We start from the raw sequence: 13,461 nt of genomic DNA on the forward strand, positions 1-13,461 counted from the left end.
TCTATTTTTGTGCTAGTGCTGTACTATTTGGATTATTACAGCTTTGTAATATAACTTGAAGTCCAGAATTGTGATGTCTCCAGTTTTATTATTCTTTTTCAAGATTGCTTTGGGTATTCTGGGTCTTTTGTGGTCCATATAAAATTCTGATCTAAGGACAGGATTCAGTATCTGTCATTAAAATTCAAAACTGAGATCCCCATATTTTAGATTATCTGCCTTTTTATTGGGATATCAAATGTCCCATAGAAAATTTTTTAGATTATTATTTTTGGATATCCATTTAGTACCCTAAAATGTAATCACTGAGAGTTAGACAATCTCTTCTGTTTGTCACTTGCATTTTAGTGTTTAAAATCTTAAAATTTAAATTTTTATAAGGATTTTTATGCAGTTTCTACAGACCTCAGGTATCTGCTGAGAAGCTTCCATAATGTCCTTTTGTTCTCTAAAACAAAATGTTATAGATTTTGAATAATATAATGTAGGTAAAGTGTCCTTAACATATAAGTAAAGCACAACTAACTGTGGAGGAAAAAGTACTAAGCACCAAGAACAAAAAAGCTGATACACAAACTGAGATGAAAAACACAAATTGCAAAACCTCTATGATCTATTACACATGTTATGGAAAGACTGAATTTGTGTAGGGTAGTGATATTCCACAGAAAAAGATGTCAGTTTTAAGTTCCTGGACTCCATCTTTAAAGGTGGAAGTCTCGTATTCTAAGCCTAAGTGTCCTCAATAGGGGATACGTCTTATTCTTAAGATGGAGGTTGCACTCCAGCCCACAAATAGGAAAGGATTTGTACTTTATTTTTTCTTAAAGAAGCACATTTTTGGCAACCCTGGAAATCACTACATTAGGTAGTCACCTACACTCAAAATCAAAGCCAGCCCTGGAGTAAGGCTCTGGAGACTAGTTTAATTTTCCACTCTACTCTTGTTCTTTTTACCAGACTTCATAAAGTTGCTTTACTTCTCCACTTTTGCATCTTATTAATCCTGTGAAGCAGTGAATAGGGAACACTCTCAAAGAGAAAATTGCAAGAAAAGGACTGCAAAAGAGTGAAAACAGCCAGAAGGACTTGGTTATCTTGGATCTTAGTTTATTTTATATAAACTTGGAAGCTTTTAACTTTCCTTAATAAAAATTCTCTTTTTGTCCAAATTATGATGTCTGGTCTGAAACTCTTGATGAACATTTAGAAGAGGGGAGGAAAATTCCCAAAGCCATGTCAGTACTGAGAATAGGAAATACATACAGTTTTTTCACTGTAACTTTTGATTTTCTCATCACATTTACAAAGTGAATAATTTCAAAAATAATATTTAAAATAAAACTATGTGAAATGGTGACCTGTATTTTAAACCAAAATTTAGGATGCATACATCTAGAGTGGTAAAAATAGGAGACACTGATAGCTGGATAACTGGCTTCATGTAAATTCTAAACTGCTCAATGTTTTTACAATATCTATCAAAAATGATGTAATACTTTCTCTTATATTTAAATCATACAGGCTTGATACCAACTATGAACCACAAGTTAAACAGTAGTCAATAATATGAAGCTATATGCAAGTTGTTTGTAAAATAGCATACCATATATGAGACATAAAGGGATCCTCCTATTGTATTCAGCTCTGGTCTAGATGTTCAATACACTTGGTTGAATCATATTGAGTTTATACTACATGCAAAGTAGCCAGACACTTTAGGGGTAAAGGGTCATATATATACATGAATAAAAGATGGTGTTTGTTGGTAATGAGCTCACAATTTTGTGGAATGAATAAGAAAAGAAAGCATATTTCTAATACAAAGTGCTATAGGAGTTTACAGGTTGATATAATCAAAATAAGGCAGAAGATAATGAAAGCTTTAATGAGGAAGTTAACATTTTTTTAAGAGTGGCCTTGGAGGATAGGAAGAATTTCAATAGGTAAAGAAGGGAATATAGCTCTTTAAGCAGAGGGAAAAATCAGGAACCCAGGCAATGGAGATAAGAAAGCACAAAGAATGCCTACAAGGATTTAGTTTTGGTATGGAGTTTAAGAAAATGACTAAATTCATATTGAAATTGCCCTTTATAATTTAAGGAAGACTCTCATATTTGAAAGCTCTTGGATCTGTTTATCTTGGAAGCTTGTTAAAGTTTAGCAACCTTGGCTCTGTCCTTTGGTTGTTAAAATTTGTTCCATCTGGAAATATTTATTTATAACATGCACTCCAGTTTTCCCAGAGACCACATTTTGAGAAGCACTGCTTAAGAAAAAGGGAAAGAATAAAAATAAACACCTTTATTTTCTTTTTAAAATTTTAATGTTTATTTATTTTTTTAGAGCGAGAGTGAGTGTGACCAGGTGAGGGGGAGAGAAAGAGGAAGATGCAGAATCTGAAGCAGGCTCCAGGCTCTGAGCTGTCAGCACAGAGCCTGATGCGGGGCTTGAACTCACAAACCACGAGATCATGACCTGAGCTGAAGTCAGATGCTTAACTGACTGAAGCACCCAGATGCCCCCAAAATAAACACCTTTAAATCATGTGTATAAGAACAAGTCACTGAGAGATAGGAGCTGTATAAGAACAAACTGACATGTTTTAATGGATAGTAGGAGCAAGGAAGTGGATAGTGGCTAAACTACTTATTAATTATCATTGCAGATTTCATAGCCTCTGGTGCTGCCAATACCAGTTGGTGTGACTTTGTATCCAGGATATGAAATTATTACAAATTAGGATATCTGAGGAAAGGCCGTGTGACTGGGCATGACTTACTGGTAATGTGAGATTGGGTAATGTACCCATTGCTGTCTCCAGGTAATTAAAACAGTACTACTCAGAGCAAAGTAACAAGATACTTTATCTGTTGAAGAGGAAATGGGCCTTAGATATCAGCAAAGACATTTAGACCCAGCTAAATGAAAGAACTTCCTGGAAAAATGGCAATGCTCACAATAACTGCACTGTCTGTCCACACATAGTTATTTCCCCCATTTATGAAGTTGGCTTATGGATGAATCATAGGAGGTACCAAACATGAGAAGTTGGAAGCCTAATTGGATGTGGCATCCAAGCAGAAATAAAAATTTTAAATAAAATTCTTATTGAATTTTCAGTAGGACAGAACTGGTGAATTCCCTAGGAGAATTAGCCAGGAAAAAACTTTCTACAGTATTTGCTTATTGTGCTGTAATCAGCTCTTTACCTAGACACAGTTGCCAGACAGATTTTCTGGAGAGATTGTTAACTTTCTGACTTTGAAGATTTTCAAAAATTGAAAAGAATCCATGATATTTGCTATGTGTGCTAATCAGGATCAGGAAGAAATTGTTTCACTCTCTTCCATCTAATATTTGTGATTACTTATGTATCATAGTGGTACAGTTGCCTCCCACACACATGTACACACCTTATTCAGCCCCACATTATTTGCAGTCACTTAAAGCACTAGGTCTGCATTTTCTTGGCTTACTATAGTATGTATCTAACCAAAACCTTAAAATAAAGTTGGCTTTTGAGTAAGTAGTTGCCAATGATCTATGATTCATGGTTGCTGAGCAGAACGCCACATCCCAAAATAGTCTTCTTTTGCCACTACTATGTCTCAAAGACCACCATTAAAAATTAGGTCATTTGCTGGTCTACTATTTTGAATGATTCACTTTCTTTTATTATAATACAGAAATACATTTTGATGGGTTAAAGTCTAGCATCGTCATAGATAATACTAACTTATTCAAGGAAGTCTCAGTAAAATAACACAAAAAGCTATTCCTGATATTCATTTGAGTTATGTTTTTCCTGGGTAAGCAAAGAAAGACATAATATTGCTGGAAAATACACTTGAACCGTATCATAAGTGAAATTTAATGAAGTTTCAGGTTTGGATAAACATAAATATTCATGAATGAAAATAATATCTTCCCATGAGAACTCCTTATGAAATAGTTTCTGACCTGCAGATTGCTGGGAATCAGGCCAGGTTTAGGTCGTTATTTCATTTTTTCCTTCTTTTTTTCTTCCCAAAGGAAGGACGTAAAATTAAGTAAGAATAAACTCTTTAAAGCAAAAATTAATTTGATCAAGGAGTCTGGGATGTTTCTTCAAATAAATATCTCATTCAAAACTGGAGTCTGTTTCAGTATCTGTTACAAAACGGATTCTTTCCTTAGAAAGGAAAATCTCAAAAAGCTAGAGGCATGTTCTGAAAAAAAAAAAAAAAAAAAAAACATGCCTCCTTCATTTTTTTTGTTTCCAACACTCTTGGATAATGGAGAATTTATATTCATTATAGAAGAGCTAACTAGAGTATTTTCTATGATGGAAAGCCTTTATAATCATCCCAAGCAACTTTTCCTATTAGAAAATAATGTTATTTAAACAAAGGGTAAGCATCATCAGCTCTCCCAGAGGAAGCCAGAGGAATTTTAAGAGAGATATTCTATTCAGGAGCATTTCAAGGTTACAAGCTAGAATGTACACATGAAAATGCACTAAAATGTAGGCAATGAGGAAACGACCAATAGTAAAAGTATAGACTTTGGAGGGTAGTCATGAATTTAAGTTCATTTTAATTAAGCAAAATGTTCTTAATATTTTAGTTGCTTACCCTCTTTTGTGCTTATATATTATATTGTACATTGCCTATGAACACATTTTTTAAAACATTGTGTGGCAATTTTCATTCTTCCTCACTAGAAGATAAGGTACAAGAAGACAGAGATCATGCACATTTTTCCACTGTCTGTATCCCCAGTACCAAGAATGGTGCCTGGCAAATGGTAGATGCTGCGTAAATATTCGCTGAATAAATATTGGATGAATCCACCATATTCCAAGCATGGCTCTAGGTGTTCCAGGGGATATAAAGGTGTTTAAGGCCCAGCCCCTCACTTCAAGGAATTTCTAGCCTCGTGGTATGGTACGGTGGGATTGGCAGAGCAACAGAGGCATAAATAAGAAACACACACAAATTACTAACTAAATAGTAGATAAAGTTAGATACTTTTAGAGAGATATAAATGAGGATTTAAAAAGAGGGGTTAACATAACAGTGTTGAGTTAATCACAAAAGTGTCCACGAAGAACAGGAAATTTGAAAAAAGCTTTTACAAATAGGACTAATATTCAAAAAGAAGATATTCCAGGATGAGAAGAATAATGTGCAAATGTTTGTGGAAAAAAAAAAAGAAAAAGAAAAAGGTCAGTTTGAACAGTAAGGAGTTCAGTTTGGCTGGAGTGCTGATCATGCCAGGAGAGTAATAGGAGACAGAGCTCTAAAGGTAGAAGGCACTGTATTTAAGGAGGCTAATGACTATAAGGCTAGGCACTTTGTGATTTGATGGCAATAGGGAGTCATTAATGCTCTTTAAAAAGTTCATAAAAAAAAAATCTGATGGTTTTATACAGAATAGAGTAGGAAAAGATATGGGATAGTGAGACAAATTCAGGTAATGAAGGCCTGAACTAGAGTAAAAATAATGTAAATTTAAAAAATGAGATGGTTGTCTGAGATAATGAAATTGCAGAAAATAATAACTGATAAGTTATAACTCATGTTTATTGGGCACTTATTATGTACCAGACACTATGCTAAATAGACTCCATACAACAGTTCAACTAATTCTCAGACTGACCCTTATAGGTTAGGTACTATAATTATTCTGATTTTACCAATGAGAAAATTAAGGAACAGAGAGGTTTAGTGATGTACCCAAGGTCAGAGAGCCTATTAATTGAAAGAGCAGGAATTTAAACATAGGTCATTCTAACTTCTAAACATACATTATTTTCCTCAATAGTATGCTATCTCCCCCTTAGAAACTTGTTTGGAAGTGGAGAACAAGTGACAAAGAGTCAAAGTCTCTAAGACTTTGAGACAACCTGGGAAAATATTGAACAACTTAATAGCAATAAGGAAATCTAGAGCAAGATCAAGTTTGAAGTTTTGAGAGATGATTCTAAAATTTTTGTTTGAGAATGTTGATTTTTATAGTCAAATAATTTTTATTTGCTGAGACGATTTCATTCAACAAATACTGAGCACTTACTTTGTGTCTTGCACAGTCTTTGGTTACAACAAGTAGACAAAATATATGAGAATCCCTGTCCTCATGGACTTTACATTTTAGTAGGTAAAAAATATAAAAGCGGAATAAATAAGTAAAAAAACACATAAAGCATGTTAACTATGTTTGAGAATGGAGAAAATAAATACTGAAAGGAGATGGGGAATGTTGGAATAGAGCTCCAGTTTTAAGTAGAAAGATCAGCCTCACAAAAAAGTAACATTTAAGTAAAGAGCTGAAGGAGATGAGTGAATGAAACAAGTAAATAACTGGGCTAAAGCATTTCAGGCACAGGGAACTGCCAATTCAAAGTCTTTGAAGTAGGAATGTACCTAGTCTGTTCACATAACAACAAGAATGGCAAGGTGACTGGAGCAGAGTGCAAGAGAATATTAGGAGGTGAGCTCAGAAGATTAACAGATACCAGATCATGTAAGAAGACATAAGCCATTGAAAAGAACTTTGATTTTTCTTCTAAGTGAGAGGAAAAGTCATTAGGAGATTTTTACCAAAGAGATGACATAATTTGAAAAGACATAGTTTAAATATGTCTTTATAAAAAACACAAAAGATCACTTTCATATGTTGAATTTTGAAGTGATAATGAAATATCAAGAAAAGTGTTCTTATATATAGTTGGAAAGAGCTACAGCTCAAATGAAATAAAGATTGAAGAGTCACTGGTAATGATGGGGAAGATGGATATTCAATAGAGGTTTACTGGATATGTATTTGTATAAACTTCTGTCTATTCAGTGACATTAGAAGATAATGACTTCTTTTTTTTTTAAATAGTTTATTGTCAAGTTGGTTTCTATATAACATCCAGTGCTCATCCCCACAAGTGCCCTCCTCCATGCCCATCGCCACCCCGTCCCGTCCCTTCCCACCCATCCCCATCAGCCCTCAGTTTGTTCTCAGCGATCAAGGATCTCTCATGGTTTGCCTCCCTCCCTCTCCCCGACTATTTTTCCCCTTCGTCTCCCCCACGGTCCTCCGTTAAGTTCCTCCTAATCCTCCTATACATGCAAACATGTGGTATTTGTCCTTCTCTGCCTGACTTATTTGGATCAGCATAACACCCTTGAGTTCCATCCATGTTGCTACACATGGCCAGATTTCATTCTTTCTCATTGCCATGGAGTATTCCATCGTATAGATAAACCATATCTTGATCCATTCGTCAGTTAATGGGCACTAGGCTCTTTCCATGTTTTGGCTATTCTTTTTTTTTAATGTTTTATTTATTTCTAGCAGAGAGAGAGAGACAGCGTGAGCAGGGGAGGGTCAGAGAGAGAGGGAGTCACAGACTCTGAAACAGGCACCAGGCTCTGAGCTGGCAGTCAGCACAGAGCCCGACGCGGGGCTCGAACCCACGAACCGCGAGATCGTGACCCAAGCGAAAGTCGGACGCTCAACCGACTAAGCCACCCAGGCGCCCCTGTTTTGGCTATTCTTGACAGTGCTGCTATGAACATTGGGGTCCATGTGCTCCTATGCATCAGCATTTCTGTATCCCTTGGGTAAATTCCTAGCAGGGCTATTGGTGGTTCATTGGGGACTTCTAGTGTTAATTTTTTGAAGAACCTCCACACTGTTTTCCAGAGGGGCTGTACCAGTTTACATTCCCACCAACAGTGTAGGAGGGTGCCTGATTCTCCACATCCTAGCCAGCATCTGGAGTCCTCTGATTTGCTCATTTTAGCCACTCTGAATGGCGTGAGGTAGTATCTCAGTGGGGTTTTGATTTGTATTTCCCTGATGAGGAAGGATGCTGAGCATCGTTTCATGTTGTCTGTTGGCCATCTGGATGTTCTCTTTGGAGAGGTGTCTGTTCATATCTTCTGCCCATTTCTTTACTGGGTTATTTGTTTTTTGTGTGTGGAGTTTGGTGAGTTCCTTATAGATTAAAGGTACTAGCACTTTATCTGATATGTCATTTGCAACTATCTTTTCACATTCCGTCAGTTGCCTATTAGTTTTATGGATTGTTTCCATTGCCTTGCAAAAGCTTTTAATCTTGATGTGGTCCCAAGAGTTCATGTTTGTTCTTGATTCCCTTGCCTTTGGGGATGAGTCAAGTAAGAACTTGCTGCAGTTGACGTTAAGGAGGTTGTGTCCTACTTTCTCCTCTAAAGTTGTGATGGTTTCCTGTCTCACGTTCAGGTCCTTTATACATTTTGAGTTCATTTTTGTGTATGGTGTGAGAAAATGATCTAGTTTCATTTTTCTGCATGTTGCTGTCCAGCTCTCCCAGCACTATCTGTTAAAGAGGTTGTCTTTTTTTCCACTGGATACTCTTTACTGCTTTGGCAAAGATTACTTGGCTGTACAATCTTGGGTCCAAATCTGAGTTCTCTATTCTATTCCATTGGTCTGTATGCCTGTTTTTGTTTCAATGCCATACTGTCTTGATGATGACAACTTTGTAGTAGAGGCTAAAGTCTTGGATGGTGATGCTTCCCATTTTGGTTTTCTTCTTCAATTTTACTTTGACTATTCGGGGTCTTTTGTGGTTCCATACACATTTTAGAATAGTTTTTGTTTTTGTTTTTTAGTTTTTAGAAGAATGTTGATACAATTTTGATTGGGATTGCATTGAATGTGTAGATTGCTTTGAGTAGCAATGACATTTTAACTATATTTATAGGAGACAATAACTTCTATATAAAGTTACAAGGAAGTTGGAAACCCAGACTTTTGATTGGTCTGCCACCTGATCTTGCCTGTCACCTATCCAAAACCAATACTTGTGAAAATATTACAAAGATGTATTTCAGTTTGAGAGTTAAAAAACCTTTAATTTTATTTATTTATTTATTTATTTATTTATTTATTTATTTATGTATTTCATTTTTTTTACAAATAGTTAATTGTCAAGTTGGTTTCCATATAACACCCAGTGTTCATCCCCACAAGTGCCCTCCTACATGCCCATCTCTCCCCTCACCCCCACACCCATCAGTCTTCAGTTTGTTCTCAACATTCAAGAGTCTCTCATGGTTGGCCTCTCTCCCTCTCCCTCACTATTTCCCCCCTTCTTCTCCCCCATGGTCCTCTGTTAAATTCCTCCTAATCCTCCTATACGTGCAAACATTGTATCTGTCCTTCTCTGCCTGACTCATTTCGCTCAGCATAACACCCTCAAGGTCCATCCATGTGGCTACACATGGCCAGATTTCATTGTTTCTCATTGCCATGTAATATTCCATGGTATAGATAAGCCGCATCTTCTTAATCCATTCGTCCGTTGATGGACACTTAGGCTCTTTCCATGTTTTGACTATTGTGGAGAGTGCTGCTATGAATATTGGGGTCCGTGTGCTCCTATGCATCAGCACTCCTGTATCCCTTGAGTAAATTCCTAGCAGTGCTATTGCTGGGTCATAGGGGAGTTCTATTGTTAGTTTCCTGAGGAACCTCCACACTGTTTTCCAGAGGGGCTGCACCAGTTTGCATTCCCACCAACAGTATAGGAGGGTGCTCATATGGGAAACTTTTAACAAATACAAATTTGGGGGCTCCTATAAAGAATTAGAATCTCTGGAAGAGACACCACGAAAGCTGTGGAAAGCTGTATATTTTTAACTTCATCAGAGGCGTCTGACATTAATGTGATTTGAGAATCAATGGTCTACATCAGAGCCTCTCAAATATTAATATGCATAAAAATCACCTGTAGTTCTCATTACACTTCCAACTGGTTCTGAAAGTCTCAGGTAGGGTCTGAGAGTCTTCCCCATATCTAATAAGCTCTCAAATAATGTTGGTCCAGTCACAGACTACATTACCTCTCAAGTTACTTCTTGCTGTACTTTACAGTGATTCTAAAGTATTTTATAGAAACTAGCTCATCACTCTCACTTGAGAATTTTCCATTCAAATGAATAGATTTTTGTATACATAGGCTTTTCCTTTTATTATTTTTTTTTAAAAATGCCAGGCAATAATTGGTTTATTTGTGTTTTTTCTTCATTTGCAGTGCTGCCTTTGTTTCCCAATTTTTAGCTTTCAACACATAACTGAAAAACTCTCAGAAAGTTGATCTATCCAAATTAATCATCTCTGAAGAATTGCGGTCTCCTTGAGTACTAAAGCAAATCTTTCTTCTATGTGAGACAAAGATAAGGAAAAACAGCCTGTGAAACACCTGTAAAGAGATGGCTATTATCATATGGAAATTTGAAGAGCTGCTGTGTGGCACATTCATGATCCAAATGGGAAAGAATCAACTGTAATGATGTTCCAAAAGGCCTTATAATGGAATAAACAAGGGGAAAACATAACAGCTTGTCACCTGTTCCTGCACACTAGACTTCAGTGCAGTTACCATAAAAATAATCATGGAAAATATGCAGACAGTTATTTGAAAAGCCCCAAAATTATGTGTAGGGGCTCAGACCACAACAGGAAAAAAGAAGCTATTTTACATTCACTGTCTACAACCAATTGATAAGTCTTTTAGAAAGAGTAGCAGTTGATGTGAATTTATGTTTTGAACCACCATTTGGCAGATAGTTGCTCTGGAAAGAAACATGCCTGTCAATGACACATGTGCTGTGCCAGATGGAGACAATAGAGATTTTCGTTATTTTATCTATGCAGTGACATACACTGTAATTCTTGTGCCAGGTCTCATAGGGAACATATTAGCCTTATGGGTATTTTATGGCTATATGAAAGAAACCAAAAGGGCCGTGATATTCATGATAAACTTAGCCATTGCTGACTTACTACAAGTTCTCTCCCTGCCACTGAGGATATTTTACTACTTGAATCATCACTGGCCATTTGGGCCTGGCCTCTGCATGTTCTGTTTCTACCTAAAGTATGTCAACATGTATGCAAGCATCTACTTCTTGGTCTGCATAAGTGTGCGACGATTTTGGTATCTCATATACCCCTTTCGCTTCCATGACTGCAAACAGAAATATGACCTCTACATCAGCATCGCTGGATGGTTGATCATCTGTCTTGCTTGTCTGCTCTTTCCTCTCCTCAGAACCAGTGCTGACAACCCAGGCAACAGAACCAAATGCTTTGTGGGTCTTCCTACCAGGAATGTCAATCTGGTCCATACTGTTGCCATGATGACCATTGGTGAGCTGATTGGGTTTGTCACTCCTCTTCTGATTGTCCTGTACTGTACCTGGAAGACAGTTTTATCACTGCATGATAAATATCCTGTGGTCCAAGACCTTGGGGAGAAAAAGAAAGCTTTGAAGATGATTCTAACCTGTGCAGGAGTATTCCTAATTTGTTTTGCACCTTATCACTTCAGTTTTCCTTTAGATTTTCTGGTCAAGTCTAACAAAATTCAAAGCTGCCTAGCCAGAAGGGTGATTCTAATATTTCATTCTGTTGCCCTCTGTCTTGCTAGTCTGAATTCCTGTCTTGACCCAGTCATATACTACTTCACCACTAATGAGTTCAGAAGACGACTTTCAAGACAAGAGAGTATCCAACTCAATGGAAAATCCTTTGTGAGCAACCATACCACTTCTACCCTGACAACTGAATTATGCTAAACTAAAACAAAACATGAATGTGGCCTGAAAGGCAAGTGTATCAGAACATATTTTTAATACTCCAAGCCACTGGAAATTAATCACAAAAGGACTCACAGCTTTTCAGTTATGCTCTATCTTACCTACATGAAGAATTCACATCTTTATAACAGAACCTGTTTAGAGCATTATAGTACACCATTACTGATCTTGACATGTCCATGCAGTAATTTGTTATCAAGTCAGGGTTTAAACTATAAAACTTCAGTGGCATTTTATATATGTGCAGTCAATTAGAGCGAGCAATTTTTTCGTGAACCTAAGACACAGAGAGACTATTTGCTTGGGTTCATCATAAGCACTTATTTTTGCTGTAATGGACACTGAGTCTTGCAATGTAGTTGTTTATTTATTATAATAATCACAACTTATATTCAAATATCATATTTTTGATTGTCTTTTAAGTAGGATGAATTATATGTTATTTTGTGAAAACAAAATCGTATAAACACGGGACCATTTTTATCTCCCATGTGTGATTATACAGTAGGGTTTGAAGACTTAAATAACTATTTCCTACATTTAAGTGTCATTATTAAAGATCATCTGACACACCTATTCGTAAAATGAAAATTCCATCTCAAGCCTTTGGTATGTTTAAAATAAGTACAAGAAAGAAATTCAATACAGTAATCTCTATGACTGTATAAGATGTCATATTGAATCTACCAAGGCAGGTAGCTTGCTAAACTACATACAGTGTGACCCAAATTGCCTCTGTAGGTTCAGAAAACAGCATATAAATGACAATCACAGTTCCAGTTCTTTTAAACTATTTCCAAAGAACAACTATGGAAATTTATTGACCTGCTTAGTAGAAGGAATTTCCACCATGCTTCGAGACTAACATTGAATATCTCTAACAGGTCACTGCACTTTTTGAAAGAAGTAGTGCACTAATTAATTACTAACCTTAGGTGAGAGCAAAAAAGATGAAGAGATGGATACGCCTTTTTAAAAACTCATCACATTGCTTTTCTTACATTAAGTGGAAAATGTCAAGTCACCTTCACAAGCTGAAGGCAGCCAGGCATGTCGACCCTTCAGTAACTTTTATGGTCCAGCTTTGCCCCAGTGATACCACTGTGAGGCCTGCACAGCCTACCTCCCAAACGTTGGGGAAGGAGATTCATCTTTTGGGAAAAAAGTGCAGAAGACTAATTTTGGCAGCATTGGGCTCCCTTTACAACTATTTGCCTATTATCTGTTTTGTACTAGTACACAGATAGCATACCCAGGATAAAAGTAGTAATTAAATCTGAAGTTTTAAATATTACATTACTTTGAAACATGTTTTAGCCAAAACTCTAACTTTAAAAAGTGATCTACTTAAAATATATGTGTTATATAATAAAGACACATGCTTCTTCTCATTTGGAAGGAATGAGGAAATAAACCAAGGGCTCCATCAAATTTTTATAAAAAAGGAGTTGTTTTATGCATACACTTATGATACTAATATGATTGGGAGAAACTGGTAAAATCAAAATTATTTCTAATATCTGAGAAAAATAGAAGATTTTATAATGTTTTTTCTGGACAAGTATTGCTTTTGCTTGTACTTTATTATTAAAATAATACCTTATTAGAAAACAGACTTCGGGCGTTTTTCCCAAGATGGTGGCACTGGGTTCGGGGAAGACAGAGCCTGAATCCCCTTCGCCAGAATTTCGATATACCGCCTACCTCTCACTTGCGCACCTCGCTATCATTTAGCCATCCGTAAGCCCAGGCATTTGCCTTTCCCTGCTGCCTCTGATTGGAGCTTCATCTCTGCGGTCCTAACGATTACACCCACGGACAGCAGCGCCTCCTTGGG

At 36.6% G+C, this 13,461-nt stretch overlaps 1 protein-coding gene across 5 annotated transcripts in view; it reads left to right on the forward strand.

Annotated features, from left to right (window-relative positions):
• Positions 1 to 13,106, forward strand: part of GPR174 (G protein-coupled receptor 174) — a 57,356-nt gene extending 44,250 nt beyond the window's left edge. For 2 of the 5 annotated variants that reach the window (XM_039224299.1, XM_039224302.1), the window contains 2 exons: positions 2,669 to 2,824; positions 10,058 to 13,106. In XM_039224299.1, the coding sequence (XP_039080230.1) occupies positions 10,611 to 11,603 (993 nt within the window). In that variant the 5' untranslated portion in view covers positions 2,669 to 2,824; positions 10,058 to 10,610 and the 3' untranslated portion in view covers positions 11,604 to 13,106. Of the gene's footprint in view, positions 1 to 2,668; positions 2,860 to 10,057 lie in introns of those variants that run through there. The other 3 variants (XM_039224301.1, XR_005526937.1, XM_039224300.1) reach the window with 3 other exon arrangements.
• Positions 13,107 to 13,461: the final 355 nt, after the last annotated feature.

This window comes from Hyaena hyaena, unplaced genomic scaffold, assembly GCF_003009895.1.
Source record: "Hyaena hyaena isolate Hyena2069 unplaced genomic scaffold, ASM300989v1 scaffold_1588, whole genome shotgun sequence".
Taxonomy (NCBI): Eukaryota; Metazoa; Chordata; class Mammalia; order Carnivora; family Hyaenidae; genus Hyaena; species Hyaena hyaena.